At 45.7% G+C, this 21,209-nt stretch overlaps 1 protein-coding gene across 4 annotated transcripts in view; it reads right to left on the bottom strand.

The window, feature by feature from the left end:
• The window catches only part of NRG3 (neuregulin 3), a 1,273,738-nt gene extending 1,253,128 nt beyond the window's left edge, over positions 1–20,610 (bottom strand). For all 4 annotated transcript variants that reach the window (XM_075559154.1, XM_075559155.1, XM_075559156.1 and 1 more), the window contains exon 1: positions 19,758–20,610. In XM_075559154.1, coding sequence (XP_075415269.1) covers positions 19,758–20,610 — 853 coding nt within the window. The remainder of the gene's footprint in view (positions 1–19,757) is intronic.
• Between the last annotated feature and the right edge of the window lie 599 nt (positions 20,611–21,209).

The raw sequence follows: 21,209 nt of genomic DNA, 5'->3' as shown, positions 1-21,209 counted from the left end.
CCTGCCTCTCCTAGCTTGAAGCCTATTTGGGAGCTTTGGGGGGGAGTATTTTTTTACTCATCCTCGTATGTTAAAAAAGGAATAAATAGCTATTTTTTAAAGAATTAGAGTAAGATTTCAGTTTTTGTAAGTAAAATATATATTCAGAGATTAACAAATGGGTTATTATTGATAGAAATATATGTAACAGTAATTATCTCTGGGAAGTAAAACTGAAGTAGATGCTAATTTTCCTTTTTACACAAATATTTTAATTTTCTATAATAAGCATGCACTACTAATGAGTATTAAGAAAGGTCCTCAGAGTGAGATAAAACATTAGCGAGCTTCCTAGAGCTTGGATTCAGTGTAACCATAACCCTATCACAGTTCAGAGCTCTGTTCTAGGCCTTTGGTGGATGCATGACCCGATACAAAAGATCTCATGCCAACCAGCACAGCAGGGAACAAGACTTTTACATGAACATGCAGTTAGAGGCATGATGCTAAATGTATATCTGGATTTGTAACTCTGGAAAGCCATCAACTAAAAGCACTACACGGCAGAGTTCTACCCTGATGTGCATGGGGTCACCACGAGTCTAATAGATAGCACCGTCTTATTCACAGTGCCCTTGAAACACCATTCTTGGCTCCTCGGCCCTTCTTAGAGCATACTTTGTAAAATTCTGCAACTAGGAATACTGCTTAATTAAGAGGGGGAAATATTATCTCTAAAACTGGATACATGTATTTATAGTTCCAAATGAATAAATCTACAGGTGGCTACCATGCACTACATCTGCCAGGGGAAGGATAAAGGATTATTTTTTTAAAGCAGAAAATAATCAATCTTCACTTGACTTTAGGATACAACCAGGTCCTATCTATTCAGAACACTAAAATATGGGAATCACTAAAGGCTGAAATGGGAAATGTCCCACTAAAACTACACTCCCAAAAATAAGCGTTTGGGGCAGATGGTGAGAGAAAGAAAATTTGATGGGTACAAGAGGGTCTATAACCAGAAGATTCAGTCATTCAAAAAGTTCCACTCTTGAGTTTAATTTAGCTGCATAGAAACAGATGCAGGGAACCCCTTGACCAACCGTCTCATTTATAGAACAGGCAGCCGGGGCTCAGAGATTACATAGTCTGCCTGAGTCTCAAACAAGAGAGCAGCAGAACTGGGACCACATTCTCAAAATAGGGTCCAGTGACTGTCCCACTGTACCTTACTAGTTCCCCTCTTTCAGATCCAGCCACCCAATTCTCTTATTTCCAATTTTCCATCGCAGAAGAGAGGAAAAATCATATTTAAAAAATGTGTTGCAAAAGTGTAATACATTTCGCTAAGTGAAGGCTCCCCAGCTTATCTCCAGTCTCTCTGGGAAGCACCTTCCAGAATTGTGGGTGCAACTTCTTCGTAGTCTTTATGGGGTCTTTGTTCAGGTTACAAAGTGGTGGGGCCTCGAGCAAGAAGGGGAAGACTCAGCATACGGAAAGAAGGCTAACAACCTAGTAAACACGCACCCTGAGGAGCCCACGCGCGGATTGCTTAGAGTGGACCCTCTTGATAGACCACGCCCTCTGGACCAGGCTGAAGCTCACAGGTAGTAAGAATATGGTGGAGAAGTCTGCCACCTGTTCGTTTATTGTACGGCGGGAGCTTTCATGTTGCTACCAGAATGCCAAAATCGACACCACAGGGGTTTCAAATACCAATAAGGTCACCCATTGCAGGCAGGGTTCAAGAGCTTCTCAAAGAAGGCAGTGTAGGGAGAATCAAGCCCTCGGATCTACTAGTGAGTCATAGAAAGGTCGGTACCTGGGGCACACTAGATCGTGCGGGGAGAGAGGCTGGAATGCTCTTGGGTACACAGCAGCCACCAGTGACGTGGTGACGAGGGCACAGGTCCATGCAGCACTGTACTCTGGGACACACGGGGGCTGCCAATTCACCACAGTCAGGACACAGAGCCGCCAGAGTCCACTCATCCACCAGGTGTCTGGAGACTCCCTCCTTCTTCGAGTCTCTCCCGTGGTGCAAGGAGGTAAGCCTTGCTTATCAAAAGCTAAAACTACTCTCCAAGATTCAAGCAGCTGACTTCCCTGGCACAGAAGCCTCTCTATTCAGGTACTCGATTACCTGAACTGATCATGGAGGATTCAAGTGGATTTCCAACACAACAGTTTGGGGGTTGGGGGGAGGCTAGGGGATGTTTAAGATCTTCTTCCCTAAAAGCAGCGGGTGGATGTTTATGCAGCTATTTCACAACTCATAGTGGGCATCTCTGGAGGAAAGGAAGCCGTCCTAGTCAGAGGGAACAGATGATTTCATTTGGCAACGGAATGACGGCTCAGGAAACAAGAACATTCAGGGGCAAACGTCCGCAAAGTGTCTGCGCGTAAAAGTCTTGCTGGCCAGCGATTGCCCTCCTCCGTGGTTTGCCCATGTAGAGACTCGCCTGTCAGTCTAAAGAGCTCACAGACGGACAATTGAATTCAATTTTCACAACAGGAGTGCAGCGCATAAAGACATGCTTTACCTTGCAATTAAGGACTTGAAACTCTAACAAGGACAGGCCGCTATTTTACGGCAAACCCGTCTGAGAGCACACAGCCATTGCAAATGACATGTAGCAACTGCACGGACGCATGGTGCAGGGCAATTTGTCAAGGGCAATTTAAATATATACGTGGTCTGGATTTATTTTCGAATCGCTGGGAGAGACTGCAAACCGTATGGGCAGAGTTAATTCTGGTGGTGTTTGACCAGTAACACGAGAAGCCTGCAAACGGCACTGAACGGTGCACACGAAGACCGTTAAAACGGAAAAATCGCCAGTTACATAGCTGAGGGTAAGTCAGAAAGTATTGCTGTACTTTCTAGACAGCCGAAGCCTTTATTAAACAAAAATATTGTAACTTGAAGTTATTGGTCCTCGATAGAACTTCCATTTGTACCCACACATTTCTGCAGGCAATGTTTCCATCACTCTAAGCCTTCCTCTGAGAACGCTCCCCTGTTCAATTAATCCCACATCAATGAACCCATCTTGGCAAGCTTGACACTGTTCACTGAGTTTGAGATCCAAAGAGAAACCGGGAGGGGCAGGCGAGGGTGGGTGAGGGTTTCTCACGGACATTCTCCAAGAGCGAGCAGGTGCGCTGTCACGATGGGAATGGTACTTTTCTAACCTTTTGCTCATCACTGCAGGTTTCACTTTCCTAAAAACGCATCCATCGTAAGTCCATGCGATTGTTCTGAGTCCTTAAAGAAAATCTACCAATGTTGACCCCTTTGGATCCTCAAAAGTGGTCACTGTACTCTTCTGAGCTAGCCTCTTTGAAGTGAATTTAACCGGCACACCTGATCCCACCCGAAGCCAGTGTTTTGATGGCTAAGAGCCTAAGACAAGTGACATACTGAGAGAACTTGCCTGCACTCGTCCACTGAACGCAGACACATGTGGATATACATGGGGCCTGCCATGGCTGACTCAATTAACCTCAACAAAGTCAGGATGCAGAGCCAAATCCACTCATCCACCAGGCGTCTGGAGACCCCCTCCGTCTCTGAGTCTCTCTTTCTCATGGTGCAAGGAAGCAATCCTTTTTCTTCAAAAGGAAAATATTCTCCATTATTCAAATAGCTGACTTCCCTGGCACAGTAGCTTCTCTATTCCATAAAGCAGGGCATATATGAAGTGGAACCTTAGTAGTAATTAAAAAAAAACACCTTATGTTTTCCCTTTTTTTTTTTTTTGCTTCCTCTCCTATACACTCAACCCAAACTCACTGCCATCAAGTCAATTTCTACTCAAAGTGACCCTGTGGGACCCTATGGTACCGAACAGAACAGCTCCTGTGGATTTCCTGGGTGAACTAGAAAGTATCAGCTTTCTCCTGACCAGCAGCTGGTGGTTTTGAACTACTGCTCTTGTAGTTAGCAGTATACAAAGGGTAGACAAAGGGAGTTTTGTTTGAGTTCATAGAGAATGTCCATTATTTCTACTTTTCCATAAAACCTCTTGGGATGTATCACAGTAAGTAATAGCATTCATTTTTTTAAACAGGCCAGATATTGTTTAGGATTATGTTCCCCCAAAACACGTATTGTGAACCCTAACCTCTATGTCTACGGTTAAAATCGCATTTGGGAATGGGGTATCCTGTTATCTTAATCAGGCAGGGTTAGCGCAGGGCGTCAAGGTCTTTGGGAATACTGGGAGAGTAAACTTGAGAGCAGAGGAGAAGTAGGGGAAGAGGGGGACTGAACCACTTGAAGATCCCCCAGAAACAGAAGTTCTGAGATAAGGACCCTCCCTCCAGAACCAACAGCGGGTCAGCCTTCATATGCTGGCACCCTCAATCTGAACTGAGCCTCCTAAACTTGGAGAAAATAAAATCTGGCTTGTGAAAGTCATCTATCTGTGTCATTATGAATACAGAGATAGAACCATCCTAATATCTGCTATTTTTAATATCCCTTCTCAGTATCAGTGCATAAGTAACCTATTTAAGTTGGCATATGGTAGCATCCCCCGAGCTTGACCATTGCTAATCCCTTTTAAAAGATATTCATTTGGGTTTCATATTTTAAACCACTATTATGCGCTTGGCTCTTGTTAGTCCAAATAAATAAACCATTATTGTCCTATGCCAACTCAATTAGCTGAAGGGATGAATCCTTCCTTGCCATTCTGGAAGTCCACCGTGGAGACACTAGGTCCAGTGGTGATGCAGAAAGACGAACAACAGCACTAGCTAGAAGGCTCTGCCGTTCTCCCCAGCAGCATCCTCTACTTGACCTTTCTTCTGTAGGGTTAACATTTCTGTGTTATCTAGTCACTTAGAAGTAATACAGCGCCTTCAACTTTTACAATGCTCAGCCATTTGCAGAGAACAGTAGGAAACAGCATTTCATTATTTCTCATAAATTACTCAGAGCTGCTCATGGTGAAAGATGAGCATCAGAGTGATGTCACAGAAGGTCATTTAGAAGCTTTCAAATCAAGTGATGAAGGGAAGCCCAGACATGATACTGACTTTGTTAAAACCCTGATCTACAGCTTTGCTGCCTTCCTTTCAACAATGTCTTGATCAAATACACAATTACCTAAACAAACGATGACATTAATTCACCTGTATCTGAGGCAGTAAAATAGAAAACCTGAAAATAGTGCATGCAAATAACAAGTAGTATGGGTCAGTTGCCTATGATATATAAACTTAGACAACAGTGAAAATTATCTGATCAGTGAAAATGACAGGAGACTATTTTAAAGCACTTTTACATTTGCAGTTGTGCAGTGTTAGTCTCCTATCCAGGAATGACTAAGAATCAAGTGAAACAGCAAGTGTAATGGATCTGCTTCCGATCTGAAATAGTTTCTCTTAAATGTTATGGAGCTGTCATCAACTTATCACACACGTCTGTAGGTCAATCATATTACGAAGGGTTGTGCGGTCATTGCCACAATCTACCTCCTTCTTTGGAACCATTTCTTCCTTTTGTACCGTTGATGTTGGCCCCCTTTCCCGCATCCTCTCCATTTTTCTTGGTGGTGACAGAATGACTAAATGAAGCAAACACTGTGAGAGACACAGCTCATGGTGGTAGAAGGTGTGCAGATGAGTGTGTCCGTGTCTCCCCTCCCAGGTAGCAGCCTCCTCTGACCACATAGCTCCTTGCGGGCTCCAATTGCAAAATCCTTTTCCCCTCTCATCCCTCCCATGCGGTGAGTGCCAACAGTGGGGTTGGCTTGTGACTGCTGAGCAAGGCCAGCAAGATCCCCAATGGTGCTGAGTCGCTTTGGGGAAGAGGACCACAGATGGAATCCAGAGAGCAGTGTGGCAATCAATTCATAAGGTTTCATTTTTATTTGGGGGAGGGGGGCTTGAAAAAAATCTAAAGGCAGTCACAGCTTAATTTATGTGAAGCACTAAACTCAAGTTGCTTCTTGTTATAATTCTCCTGATGACACACATTACTTTCAAATTTTTAGATCCTCAAAAGCTGCTGTTTGGCCTTAAATCTAGAGTTGTGTTGATATGACCGTGGGAGAACTAAACATCCTCAAACATGTTAACTCTATTGCTGTTCCAGCACTTTGACAAGGCATTGAAATGAAGTAACACTTAAATATCTCTATTGCCAATCAAGAACCCTGTCTTTTAATCACCTTAGATACTTTGGCCTTTGAAGGTACGCAGAAATTGCTGCTCATTCCTCCCTCCAAGCTATGCTTGAGACCTCTGTTATCTAAAAAGAATAATTAAAAAGAAAAAACAACAGTTATCATGCCCTTTCTTACACCGACTCATGGCAGCCTAGCTATGTCCTCCCCCAAACTTTCTCCTCCATCAGGCCCTGCCCAAAAGACAAGGTAACTCACTGATTCTCAAGAAAAGCCCTCTCTCTGTTCACCAGTCCAGACTTCTCCCTACCAATTGTCAATGTCTCTCTCTCTCACCCTCCCTTCTCCGATTCTCTGCGTCAATAAATTGTCCTTTGGAATTACCTAATTCTGATCAAACTTATCTGAAATAACCCAATGGGATTTATCAGCTGCAACAATGTACTTTAGCACTTACCTAAAAGCGAGAGGCCTCGAAGTGCCACTAGTGGTGGAGAAGAGGTGCATTGGGCAGCTAATTGCAAAGTCAGCAGTTTGAAACCACCAAGTGCTCCTTAGAAGAAAGATGAGGCTTTCTACTCTGGTAAAGAGTTACAGTCTCAGAAACCCACAGGGGCAGTTCTACTCTGTCCTATAGTCAGAGCACTGTAGTAAGTTAGCATCGACTTAATGGCAGTGTATGAGAGACAGACAGACAGACAATAGTAAAGTGGTCCGTTGCTTGCTAACCAGAAAGATTTGGGGTATGAACCCACCTAGCATCAGCAAGTAAAAAAAAAAACCGGAGAGTCTGCTCCCATCACGATTAGAATACCAAAGACCCTATGCGGTAATCCCATGTGTCATGTGTGGTCACCGTGTGTCAAAAATCAACTTCAGAGCCCCTAATTATCCTCTGATGTCTGTGATCTCGTCTTCTCAACGAAGCCCTGACCCAATACGCTGTCTTGTGTAGCATGCCCCGTGAGACTTGCAGGCTCATGAGTCACTTGCAGGACTTAAGTCTAAGAAGTTTTAGAAGTATAAGATCTCTTAAGAAGTGTAGCAATGTTACACTGTCTCAGAAACCCGCTCAATACAGAAGAAAAGAGCATTGTGTTTAGTATAAATACAAACCCTCCATTAACGAAGGCTTTGCTCCAAAAGGGCATCAATTCTGCCCGGAAGCTCACTAGAGTAGAACCCAGAAAACAAAGGGCATTGCTGAGGCCAGAAGGCCCCTGATGACATCTATTAGCCTACGATGTGTGGACAACGAACACTCAGAGCCATGACTTGTCTTTCAATGGACAAAGGCACTTAGGCAGGCCACCAACCTGCTGGTGGGGAGTGTTTTGAAGGAGTTATTTCTTCGCAGTAGGGACTGCTTGATAGTGTACCGACAGAAAGTACAGTTCAAGAGTCTACGGCCTGATGAATATTTAGAGACTAAATTCACCATCCCAGATGGCTTCCAAAAGTTCATAGAAAAACAGAATTAAAGGATAACAGACTTTTCCGAGGAACTTATTAAAGCCCCCTCCTATAGCAAGTACTCAGACCATGAAGCAGAACGTTATGCGTTCTTTCCAAGTACTCCCACCTTGGGTTCCCTTCCAGTAACTACCTAATTCTTCTCCAAAGATAATCAATTATCTTCTCACTTTTGAACCTCACATAAACTGAGCCATTTGTCTTGTTCTGGCTCTTGCTCATCATGCTATTTGTAAGACACTGTGTACTTTAAGCACAATTCATCAAAGGACCATGGGCCCCACAAATTACCATTTTCTACTGGCTGATGAAAGCTCTGCTGGTGTAGTGGGCCCAACTGCAAGGCCACCAGTTCAAAACCACCAGATGGTTCTGGGGGGAAAAGCGCTACTATGTCCTTTCGGGTCACTAGGAGTCAGCATTTACTGATGGCAGTGAGCAGTGCAATCTATTTATCTGCAGGCCAACCTGGAGCTTGGTGCATATTGGGTTATATGTTGGGTTTAAACAGAAAGGGCAGCAGTTCAAACCTACCATGTGCTCCTCGGGAGAAACAAGAGGCTCAGCTCATAAAGACGGCCTCCCTCAGAAACCCCAAAGGGCACCTTTACTCTGTCCTATAGGGCCACTATAAGTCTAAATCTACTTGGTGGCAGTAGGTATAATCTAGCCACCTGCCATATGATATCCTGTGATTCTGTGTGAGGCTTACAATAGCTACTAAATCTTCCAATACATTATCCTACCCATTGGCATTTGATCTGTGCTCTCCGTTTTAAGATCCAGATCCATTTTGCTTTAGCCAGGGCTTCTAAATGACTCATTCTGGTACAACACTCCACATCCTGAGATGTCAACTTTCCACCCCAGAGCTACTGAGTCTAAAGTTAAATTCTAACACATGGTTGTTGTCGTTTTTTTTTCTTTCTAATGTACATATAAGAACCGTCTGAACTCTTGTTGAACTATAGAATCTACCTCAGTAGATACAGGCTGAAAATGCAAATTTTTAGCAGAGGTCAAACTGAACAGGTTGAAAGCCCTGGTTTTGTCCTTCCATTTGATCTCTGAAACATATCAGATCATTGGCTAGTGTACATATAACTGACTGATTCCCATTGGCAATACCTGCCCATGAGGACCCCTGGTGGCACAGTGGATTAAGCACTGGGCTACCAATCACAAGGTTGGCAAGCTAAACCTACCAGCCAGCACCACGGGAGAAAGATGAGGTGTTCTACTTTCATAAGGATTTATACCCTCAGAATCCCACAAGAGCAGTTCTAGTCCGTCCTAAAGGGTGATCACTATGAGTCCAAATTGCCTTGCTGGCAGGGGGTGAGTGGTCTACCCACAGTGGATCTGCCAAACAGCGCCTGACTACAGACTACACGAACTACCTTCCATATCCTAATCTGGTCGAGTTTAGTCATCAAAGGCTCAGGGTAAGACATGCTGCCTTCAGAAAATCATTATTCCCCAGGAGCAAAGGAAATGCGTTTGCCTGTCTACACATCTGCACTTCACAGCAGGAATATCACTAAAGCAAAACGTAATGGTGATACCACCAAGGAGAACACAAACTCTTAGACTAAAAACATTCTCCAGAACTAAGATGAATAATTTAATTCCAAAGTTTCCTTACTCTTCAAAAATGTCAACTTTTTACTACAGAGCTAACGCATGGTATTTAAATAAAATTTGGAAAACTTAAAATTCAATAAATTAAACAGCACCCTCTTGTACAACCCAGAAATAACCACCATCAATAATTTGTTTCTTTGAGATGGCTACTACATATTAAATCTATCCATCTACGTTATTGGCATCCTACATTAGTTTCTAGCCAAAGTTTAATCTTAAGATTCTATGATAATTTTCTAGTACCCTTAATAATAGTTGAAACATATTTCAATTGCTCTGGGATATTTACCAAATGGTTACACTAATTTTAATATTTTATTTATTAATTTTATTTTAACCAAATGTACATTCACTTGCCAAATATGTAGCTATAGAGTCAAAGCTTTTCTCTGAATGCACAGGAATGAAAAATTACAGTACTGTATCCTCTGATTTTTAAGTGTGCTTATTCATGTTGAAGTCGGAACTTAGTCACCTGTAAAATAATTCAACTGTATATTTCTTGTGAATATAGAAATACATTTTCCCTTAAATTTTTACATTATCTTGCCCACAACTTCAACATTTTTTTCTCCTTCGATGATTATCTTTATGAAGCATATCCAAGAAAGCACAATTAGCTCACCGGTTTGCATAATATTTAAATACATTACCTAATTACTGTAACAAAAACAACTGGCATACACAGGTTTGGGAGCTGACACTTGGTGAGCACCTTCCTTTCACTTAGTTCAGGCAGAAACCTTACCAGCTGTTCCGGTTCAACATGTGTGGGCATTTGTCAGGTTTTTTTATATACAGAAAAAAAGTCATATATACTGAAAAGTCAGCTAAATATCCATTTATTCAGGATAGGTTTGATTGTAAACAATTGTGCGCCCCTTTTGATTATTTTCCCCACAGAGACATTAGGTTTTGCCCTTTGCTGAAGAATGCTTGTTTAGTGAAAATTTGAGTATGCAAATCAGCTACCCTGTCTGGTCTGAGCGGTCTGTTAGGCAACAGGATGATTCCCAGTCTTACGGGGTTTGGGCATCCTTCACATTAGTCTTCCTGAACCCTGGTGGCTTAGTGGGTTATACGTTGTGCTGCTAACAACAAGGTCAACAGTTAGAACCACAAGCCATTCTGTGGGAGGACAATGAGGCTTTCTACTCCAACGAAAAGTTAATCCCAGAAACTGACAAGGGCTGTTCTACTCTGTCCTACGGAGTCAGGTCACTCTAAGTTGGCATGGACTCAATGGCAGTGTATGAAAATGGAGAGAGACCTTCCCCTAGTGGGTCTCCCCATGTGTCCTTCCTTTGACAAGTGTTTTTAGATACAGTCAGTGGTGAACATTTTGGAATAAAACTCCAAAGGAGAATTCAGGTGCTCTGAGAGGTTGTAACTTCTACAATGTAGGCGAGAGGGTATTTTAGAATCTACAGATCTAAGAGGCATCATGTGAAATATTCCCTCATGCATTTCCCCTTGGCTAGTCTCAGCATATGATGCACAACCTACTATAGTAAAAAAAACTGACTCCACATAGGCAAAGATACTATATTCAGTGAACTGGTGGTACTGTACGTTAGGCCTTGGGTCAGCTAATCACAAGGTCTGTGTTTCAAACTCACAAGCAAATCATGGGTAAAGCTGGGGCTGTATTTTAAAGTCGCAGGAAACCCTGGGTGGGATTATTTTGAGTCGGAATGGATTTTTGTTTTTTTGTTTTCGGGGGGGAGGGGTTGTTAGGAAGCAGAGAGTTTGTTAATTATTTTTCTGTCCTTCCTAGATCAAATCACCTCACAAGCAGCCATGGAGTAAAGTGGAGAGTTGAGAAGTTCAAGGAATATAAATGTAAAGGGACGGAGGACTTATTTCTTATTGGAATATCTTCTGAATTTCTCCTTGAACTGAAAACCAAGGAGAGATAGGGAAAGAATATTGTATTGTGCTAACCTGGCTGATAAACACATATGGGGTTAATTGAAGGGTGGAGAGAGAAATGGCTCAGTGAGCCTCACCTTTCTAGTTCTCAGGTCTCTTGCTTTGTGATGGTCAAACCAGGATGAGGCTGCCTTAGCCAGTTCCCTGCTTCAGCTGGCAAGGCTCACTTCCTGCAAAACATCCCCAGGACCTACCCCGATGCAGCCCTGGGTGCTGGAGCAGCCCTGTGGAAACCTCTGCCAGTGCTGAGAAGCTTACACATTCACTGATTCTGCTTTCCTCCTGCAGTCAGCGTCATAGTGCTTTGTGAGATAGAGGATGACTTTGTGGATTGGTGTCGGTCATATGGGTTAATGTTGAACTTGTGGGCTTGGGGAGCACTGGGTTGGGATGTTTTCTTGATGTGCACTTAACCTTTATATAAAACTCTCTCTCATACATGAGTTTCTGTGAATTTGTTTCTCTAAAGTACCCAGATGAACACACAAAGTAATTCCTCTAGTAAGAAAATCTCCCTTTTACCAAAGAACACAGGGCAGAAGGGCCATAGACAGAGTTTCCAAGGGCAGATACCGCTGTCTATGTGCCCAGTGCATGGAGGAGACAATGTACAGAGATCTGGCAACACTGGAAGGGGTGAAGGAACTGTAATTTGGATGTGATGCAATCACCTGTACACGTATCTTTCCAATGACCAAACCTTTACAACCTTGACCATACTATATATTCACCTAAAGCCCAGTTGGACTGCATGGACGGTTGCCATAATCACACCAGGGCACTCGCGTGGCACAGTGGGCAGTGTTGGGCTGCTAACCAAATAGTCGGCAATCCAAACCAACCAACCAGCTCGGCAAGAGAGAGACGAGGCCGTCTGCTTCCATAAAGACGTATAGCCTCGGAAACCCACAGGGACCATCCTGCTTGGCCCTCTAGGGTCACTATGAGTCAAAATTAACTCAACCCCAGCGAGCGTTTTCTGGTTCCCGCTCAGGACGAGGTGACTGCCCTGGGGCTTTTGCGTTCTTGTTTCAATCGGTGCAGGGCAGGCACTGCGGTCACACGGGGCTACCCGCCAGGGGTGGCCCTCACAGTTATAATGGCCTGCATCCTCAAGCGCTTCCAAGATGGGGACTGCACATTTCTGCACATCAAGGCACAGATATAAGAAGACACTCTCATCTCAAAATAATTACAAGGCTGATGGTATATTTTAATGAATTCTAACTCCCTCAAAATTCACAGGAATACCATGCCAGCTCTCATATACGGTCATCGTAGACTGATGCTTGAGAAAGCTTAGCAAATGTTCAGCATAAAAATTCTATTTTAATTATCTTAACCATCATGTATTAATGCTAAAGCAGATAGTAAAACAGCAACAAAACCAAACACCTAACACGGTTGTAGCTATATTGTATTCACCCCCAAGAGGTCTCAATGACAGCATCTTACGCCCTTACATAGGCCCCAAACTCCATTTCTTTTTTTTTTTTTTCCAAACTCCATTTCTAAAATGAATTCTGAGCTCTTTGTTGCAATTTGTTCCTGGCCTCTCTTTCTGGCCTGGGATGATCGTCTATCATAGTTATGTGACCCGTATTTGTTTTGGAGAAGTGACATTTATAGCCCCCCCTCCCCCCAAAAAAGTCATTCTTTAAAATATACTTCAGGATGAAGGGTCCAACAAAGGCACACTTGAAGCAAGATGCTCTCCCCAAAGCGCAAAGGTATACACCCAAAGTGCTCTTTGCTGAAGGAAGGCAACACACGAACACTCGGAAGCATCAACTCTAAGAAGAGTGATTCCTACACTAAAGGAGAAGCAGACTTCAACATGTCCTTGCTGAGCTAAGTGTTCAAGGGTCCCCAGGCTTAAAGACCAATAGCAGTAAGATGTACCACAAAGAGGGGAAGACATGAAGAGAGATTTGAGGCATTCTTTCTTTTATTATGACTCTTCCAAGTTCTTTGTCCAGATAATTGAGCATATTCATTCCATTTCTCTCAAACTGTTATCTAATCACCTTTCACAAATATGCCCAAAATACTCTGAAAAGCACCTACCAAGCAAAGAATGAAATGACACGTAAATAAATGTCCAGGGCGGTTTGAGGCAGATTTCCATGCCATGCTCCATTGCGTGGGCCAAGGTATAGAGAAAAACGTGAGAGAGACTCCAGGGGACACAGTCTCTCACGGTGATGAAAGAGTCCCTCAAGGTAAGTAGCACACCACTTCCAAGCTATCAACTGAATCTAATGGGCCCCTATATGGAAACAACCAGACTCTCTTAGCAAAAAAAAAAAGTGTTCTTACAGCTCCTAAGCTTTTTCATGAGCAGTTCATATGGCGGGTTATAACCACTGCTCTCATTAGCCGAGAGAAATCGGGTTAGAAACCAGAGACTGAGCTGACTGCTCAAAGTTACACCACTAACGTAGGAAACCAGGTACAGATATTTATGCTCCCTGGTACTGCTGTGTAGGACCTGCAGATGGTCCCCCAAACCACATCCTAGCTGGCTCTCATTTTTAATACCATTACCTACTGAAGAAAATACTTTCGTAAGCAATCTCCCTTATTCAGCATTATTATCACAAGCCACCTTCCCCATCATCCACTGCACGGTGAACAGAGCGCTGGTACCAGGCCAAGGCTCAAGGAAGCCTCAACACTGCTGAATGCCCAGGGAGACCTGTGTCTACCCAGGTCCAACAGTGATAACACACCTGTTGATGCCACTGGTTCTAGTTCTCTAGGATTCAAGGGGAAACCATGCCACTCACCTACTAAAATATAGTCGGGTAAATCTGAAGGCTCTACAAGAGTTGTTTAAATGTTTAAGTACAAAAAACAAACTTAATTTTAATCATATAGGAAGATTCCCAGAGTGGAGGCTATAGTGTGTGTAGGAGGAACTGCGTTAGGATTCCTTCCCCATTGTCTTTTAAGAAGAGAAAATTATAGGTGTGTCTTGTGCAAGACCTTAGACTGAAACCAGTCAACAAACACACGGGGAAAAGTCGTGGCCCTATATCAACATATGGGAGTATGAATGCCACACGGTTTTAAGTTTAATCTTCGTTTCTTGTTTCCATCCTCGCTTTATCAGATTATTTTAAATTTAGCCAATCTAACTTACAACATTGCAGTGCTCCGTTTAGATGGTCAGTGAACTAAAACACTGAAATCCACGACATGTGCTATGGAAACAATGTAATGATATGAACGGTTTAATAGCTTATGCTTAATTGTACAACTGTGCCATTCAATCGGATGATATATGCCACAAAACTAATCATTTCACACTAACTCATGTAGGAAAATAAATGACCATTCAGCGTCCATCAATTGGTGACAAAAAAAGAACAAAGTCAGTACTCAGTTATCTAAGTGGTTAGAATTATTTTTTCAGGTGATCAGCAATGCAACATGTCTTAAAGGGTTAGCTTTAAAAACAACTTGAAACATATAAATATTAAGAACACCTAATGAAAATGTATTCATTTACTGACCACTGCTTATACTTTATGCTAAGCCATAAAGGCATAAACAAAACAAGCTCTGGAATAGCACCAGAGTTCAATACCATGAAAGACTGGGTCTATAGTGAAAGAGTGGTGACCATGGAAAACCAAACTAAATGTCCTAGGGTCTTCATTAATAATTGCAAGAACGAGAAACAGGTCGACAGGTAGCTTTCATTCTCAAAATGCAAATTCCAAATTGAGTCTATTGCTGCCTCCTGCCTGCACTATGCATGTGCATCTGTAAGTACTAAGTCTTTCCTGAGTGCCGCCAAGTAAAATTTCTAGGATCTGAAAATGTCTCCGAGGTATTTGCCAGTGCAGTACCGGCTCTGAGCCTCACTCAATGTACAGGTCTGAAGATTAAAAAAAAAAATCAAAGGGAGGAAAATGAATTTCATGTCTATTCACAAGCCACTCACATGCACTCTGAAGACTTAGATTTATGGCGCATCCTTTCCTCTTACCTATTTCAGGGCCACTTCCACATTCCTTTTTTGACACAACGGGGGGAAAAAACGAGCTATGTTTGGCATTAGATATGAGAGGTTATGAGGAAACCATTTCTACAAAGGGAACAGGAAGAAACCAGAATGCAGGGCTGAGCAAGCACTTCCCATGCCAAGAGGTGGGCGCGATCTTGCTCCTGTACACACTGGATCTGATCTTACGCCGGATGCCAGCGCTCTAGCTGGAGGCCTCACCTGCCTGTGGGAAAACTGGACTCCAGTGATGAAGAGAAGTTGTTTATTTTGGAGTTGTGTCTGTCTTCTTTCTGTTCTCCCAAATATCTGGAGCAACATTATGTGTTTTAAAAAAAAAACTATCCAGGGGACAGGACAAATACAAAGGTGGCTGAATTCACTTATCAAATCTGCAAAAGGGATGAGACCCTCCAGTCCCTTATCTCAAATTCCTTATCCAGTTATGCGGAGCTGGAAAAACATGCTGGAGCCACATTATTTTAATGTACAGGTACCAAAATCAAAACGACCTAACAATAGCCTTGCCTGTTCCACACCCACCCTCCCCTTCATTTCCTTAGGACCACTCAAGTGCCTGAAGAACAAAACTGTATCGTGTGACGGATTAAAGAAGGAATGTCTCCTAATCGTGTATTAAGGCCAACGGAAGTCAAAACATACTCAAGTTACAGCATGTACTACAGAAAAAAAAAGGCTTTCAGTTGGATTTCGTAAGAAATATTGATCTTGAGTTATGAATCCTCTCACTCTGGATACCAGCAGGGTTGGTTGGGGTCAATCCCTCCGTGCTGGAATTTCCATTGAAAGCCTCAACTCTCATAGATAGAAGCCAGTGAATAAGAGTAATAGTATTTAAACAAAGTATAACCGAGGCTGCTTATAATGCAACCAAGAACAACTTTATCACAAGGCTGAATGTTTAAGAACAAATGGAAAAATAGTAGATATTATCCATAGTTTTCTTAAAATTACAACAGATAAGGTTTTATTTCAACAGACTTGATGGACTCAAACGTCTCCCATCATATTTAAATATCAAAAATGTATTTTATTTATTCACTAAACACCATTAAAGATTTGTAAGGTTTTTTTCCCCAGAATTAACTTGCATAACTTCCACACATGACTCCAAGACTAACTCGTTACACATGGCTATTTGCAGTACTTGAATGTGCCTAAGACTCTGATCTTTTACCTGTTAAGCTCTGTTTTCAGCAGAGTAAAATAATTGCAGGTCTCTAAATTAATCCTTATTTGCATTGAGGACATATAGGAATAGGTTTATAATTGTAAAACAAGTACAATTCAAGGTGTTCTTTAAAAGGTAAGTAGGGCAGTTTGTGCACTGGTCAAGATCACTGGTACCTTGCTATCTGTAGTGAACCTCTCTTCTTGGGCTTGAAAACACGGAAAACTAGCCTGTACATTCAGACACAAAGTATCGCACAGACATTTTGGACAGAATAACCTCGTGAAAATATGCTTCAGATGCTTGCTTTCAAAGGACCTGAAGGGAAGGCAAAGGCTGAGCATATCGGACCTCAAGCAGTCACAGCAACTCAGGAGAAACTTCCAGTCCAGATCATGGATAAAGGATGGAGGAGGGAAGGAGAGGCAACTTCCACACCCTGCTCCCTCTGCTTTTCAGCCTCAATCTTTCTTTGTCTTCCAGCCTACAGAGACATAGTGACAACCCTCCTCAATGGGCAACCCCCCCTCAGTAAAAATACCTTTTGCTTGCAGAAACCCCATTATCCATTAGCAATGCGCTCAGATCTCTAGTGAACCGGCTTTTTCCCTCCATAGAGCTGTGCTGCCTTTACAGAGGGGTCTTTTTGATTACCCCAAGACTTTCCTTCTATAAGCCTGGAGATGTTCAATACAAGAGCAAAGACCCTGTCCATTAAAACAGGGCTGCATTACTACACACACACACACACACACACACACACACACACACACACTCGCACGCACGCACGCACGCAGAGTCTCATCAACCTTTGCTGCCCTCAGCTGCTACAACACAGCCCATGAGTTTTCATTTAAGAAAGAAAAATAAAAGGGGGGGGGCTACGAAAGACTGGAGGTATGAGCTTGGGAAAAGGCGATTTCTCTCCTGGGAACTCTACCAATATAATCAAAACAAGTGAAAACTATGAAGGTCAGCTACTCAGGCCACTCTTCAGTCCACAGCAGCACTGCTGGTAATCTCTCCAATGAAATCTGAATTTCCTTTTGTTAATCATCTTGCAATCAAGGGCAAGCAAAAAAATAAACAGTCTTTTTTTCCTTTAAATTACCATAAAACCTTCCTATTTAAACTCTCCTTTCATGGAAACTAGACAATAGTCCTTTCATTAAAATCCCCCTTGTCCATATATGCAAACCAGGTCAATTTCTGCTAGATTTGTCTACATCCATTTTTTGTTTTGTTTTATATCCTTTAATTCAATTCCTTGCTAAGATGCTAAAAAGAGAACTAACTGGACCCCAGAAACACACAAAACAAACACTGCTTCTATGTCTATGTGAACATTGACACCACTTACATTTTCCCCCTTTTTCCTCGGGACTCAGCGCCCTGTCAATAATCATGACTTATTAAACGGGCTGCCATTCCTTTCTACAGAAGGTAGGAGGGCAGTGGAAAAGGGGTAGGAATAATTACCGTGGGTTTTCTTTAAAGACCTTCAGAATGGAAGGCAAAGAAATCAATGGAAAAATAATACGAAACACCCCCCCCAAATATATAACAGCCCTCCCCCTCCACACACACACAGGCAGATACCAGGTGGGCAGGACATCCACAAGCCATTATAGGGATCAACTGCATCAGAAAAGGAGAGCAACTGCTTCAGGAGTGATGCCTACATTGCCAAGCTAACACTTCTGCATGTGCATGCACCCTCAGGAATACCACCACCATCACCACCACCACCACCCCCAAAATCAGACCTCAGGCTAGATTCATCGGGACAAACCTCTTAACACCTCCTGAGAAAATGTGCTCTCAGAAATGATTACTATGGCCAAGGGAGAGGAAAGCAAGTGACTGGCTTGTGACAAGACTCCCTTCTACCTACCCTCCCTGCTTCCCGGAGCATGATTGCGAAGGCCTAGGGCCTTACCCACATGCACACTCAAAAATAAATCAATGTATACAAGTTGCAAGGATTAAATGCAACCCTAGGTGGGACCACAGGTCAGAGAAATGGAGAATTTCAAGATGACCTGAAGCAAACCTGGCATTCCCCAATGAAGCCTTAATGAGAAGCCCTGTTTCTTTCACCCAGATGTTAGGGCTCAAAATACACGCGTTCTATAGAGCCGGCATAGCCAGAAGTGTTCCCAGATTAGCCTGGCACAGAATTGGAACCAGCAGGCTGGGGGTTTGTCCTGGATAACCTTCACAGGTTGCACCAAGGTTCCCATATCCTGATCAATAGATGCAAAAGGTTCCTGGGTTCCCTCAATAAGGAAATGGTGAGGAAGGAGGGGTAAATCAGTAGTCTAACATATGGGTAGAAATCTGGAGAAACTGAATAGTTACTACCCAAATAAAGAAAAAGCAATTATTGTTGAGGTACACTCTGGCCAAGATGGGTAGCCAAGCAACTGAGCTGGAAGTTCCAAGTGTGAGATGTTTCTAAAGGGCTTGGTGTCTCATCCTGCCGCCCAGGGAACTAAGTCCCTGTCCACCGGTCATTTCCAAGCTCCGGGAGAGGAGCTGAGAGGTTCACACCCCACCTTTGGGAAAGGAACAAAAGCAAAAGCTAGGCAGAGCTGAGAAAACTCCTCCTTCATCAGGACTGGAGGCAGCAGCTCTGCAAGGCTCCAGTCTTCTTCCTCATTCTGGGTCTGGGAGGACACAGGATAATGTCCACACTACACCTTGGAACGGCCACTGGAAGGCAGTGGAGGCGGTGGTGGGAGGAACTGGTGGGGGGAGGCGGGGATCCGTATAGCCCTAAGCTTCGGATCGCCTCCTTTCCCTACTCCCTTCAATGGCTTCTAATTAACCCTTCCCAAGCCCAGGCCGGGTCAGGCTGGTGGAAGCGTCTTCTGCTACCTTTTGCCAACATCTCTATCCAACCACCCCTCCTTCTGCCCACGGACATCACTTCCCACGGTGGCCACTTGTCCGTCAATTTGCATGTGCCTTTCTCCCTCGCCAACCTACAAGCCTCGGGAAGGGCCTCCCTCCTCCCCATCCCGCCACGGGAGCGGCTCCCAGCAGCTGGCTAGCAGGCCTGCAGCAAGGAGGAGGAGCGCTCTCCTTAACCCCTGGGAAGGAGTTATTTGTTCTCATCTGGGACCCAGGGAAGTCGGGCCCGCTAAACTAGATGATGCCCCTTCCAGCTGCCCAGGTGCCCCGCAGACCACAGCAGGCAAGCACCTTTTCTCCTCTGGGGCCGAGTTTCATCCAGTTTTCCAGTGCCCCAAACCTTGGTTGGGAGTTGAGGTGGCTGGAAAGTGGGCGGCGAGGAAGGGGAAGCAGCGCGGGGGGTGGGGTGGGGGGGTCCAAGAAGGAAAGAAAAGAGTAAATCACAGTGCAGACAGGGCATACTTACGAAATTTGGGGCTGGTGCTAGTTTCTGGCGTAGCAGTAGTAGAAGAGGAGGAGGAGGAGGAAGAAGCAGAGGAGGAAGAGGAGGAGGAGGAAACAGCATCCTGGAAGGGAGACAGGGTCCAGGAGGGAGTAGAGTCGTGAAGGTAAGAGGAGGTAGCATATGCCGCAGTGGGCCAGGAGGGCATTGCCTGGGTGCTGGGGCTTCCTGGCACCGGGGGGCGGGAGCCTGGTGTGCTGCTGCTGCTGCTGCTGAAGAAGGGGAGTGTCGCCGACAAGACCGTCGAGGGGGCCGCAGTGCTCCGTGCCGTGGTGGAGCGCGGGCTGGCCCGGATGGGGACTCGGTGACCGGGGAAGCGAGTGGGAGCCCGCGTGATGGTGGTCAGGCGGGTGCTAATCCGGTTGGGAGTCCTAGAGGAGGCGGCGCCGCCGCCCGCCGAGGGGGTGGCCGGGGACGTCGTGGAAGTGGTCACGGTGGTGGTCTCCATGGCCTTGGGGAAGGAGCTGGGCTTGGAGAGGAAGAAGGGGTCCTGGCCCATCCCCTTGGAGTCCACCAGGTCGGTGGGCACGTACTCCTTGACGGTGCCCACCACGATCCATTTGAGCAGCATGAGGCTGAGCCCCAGGCCGATGAAGCCGATGAACAGAGGCACCACGCACAGCCACGTCTGCTGCCGGTTCCACACGATGCAGTTGCTACAGCGTAACTCCCGGGGGGGCTCGACCGCCCCTTCGCCGCCGCCGCCGTCCAGGCCCCCGCCCGCCGCAGCCGCAGCCGCCGCGGTGCCCTCCTCGGCCGAGGCGGCGGCTGCCGAAGCCGCACCAGGTGGCGAGGCAGCGGCCGCGCCTTCACTCATCCTAGGAGCTCGTCTTCACCTGCGCCCCGCGAGGGCCGCGCCAGAGGCATGGGGCCGCGCGGCCGGGCTGGCGCGGGCTCCGGCGGCGGCGGCGGCAGGCTCCGGTGCAGGCGGCGGCGGCGGCCGCATGCAAATCGGCTCCCTGCCCCCACGCCCCTCCCCCCGAGAGGCGGGCGGCGGGCGGGGAGAGCGAGCGGAGGAGGGGACGCGGCCGGGGAGGGGGAGGCGCGGAGCGCGCGCGGGGCGAGACGGCCCCCGGCGCCGGCCGGGCGGAGAGCAGCAGGGCGCGTCTGCAGCTAGCCCAGCGGCCCGGGGCGCGCCCCGGCCCCGCGCCCGCGCCCGCGCCCGCCGCCCGCCGCCCGCGCGCGTCCCGGCCCCAGCGGCATCCTCCGGGCGCCTCGCGCGCCCCCGGGGCCTCCCGCGCCTTCAGAGGCCGGCCGCGCGGGGCCCGGCGCCGGCCCGCCGCATTCCGACACTGGGGCCGCCCAGGCCCCCGCCGCGCTCCCGGCCCGCGCGCCGCGCTCCGAGGCGCGTGCTGGCTGCGCCGGCGGCGGGGCGCACCTGTGCTTCGGCCCGGCCGCAGCCAACCCTGGGCCGGC

Source organism: Tenrec ecaudatus, chromosome 10, assembly GCF_050624435.1.
Source record: "Tenrec ecaudatus isolate mTenEca1 chromosome 10, mTenEca1.hap1, whole genome shotgun sequence".
In the NCBI taxonomy this organism is placed as follows: Eukaryota; Metazoa; Chordata; class Mammalia; order Afrosoricida; family Tenrecidae; genus Tenrec; species Tenrec ecaudatus.
Note: the sequence above shows the minus strand (reverse complement) of the source record. Positions and strands in the feature narration are given on the sequence as shown.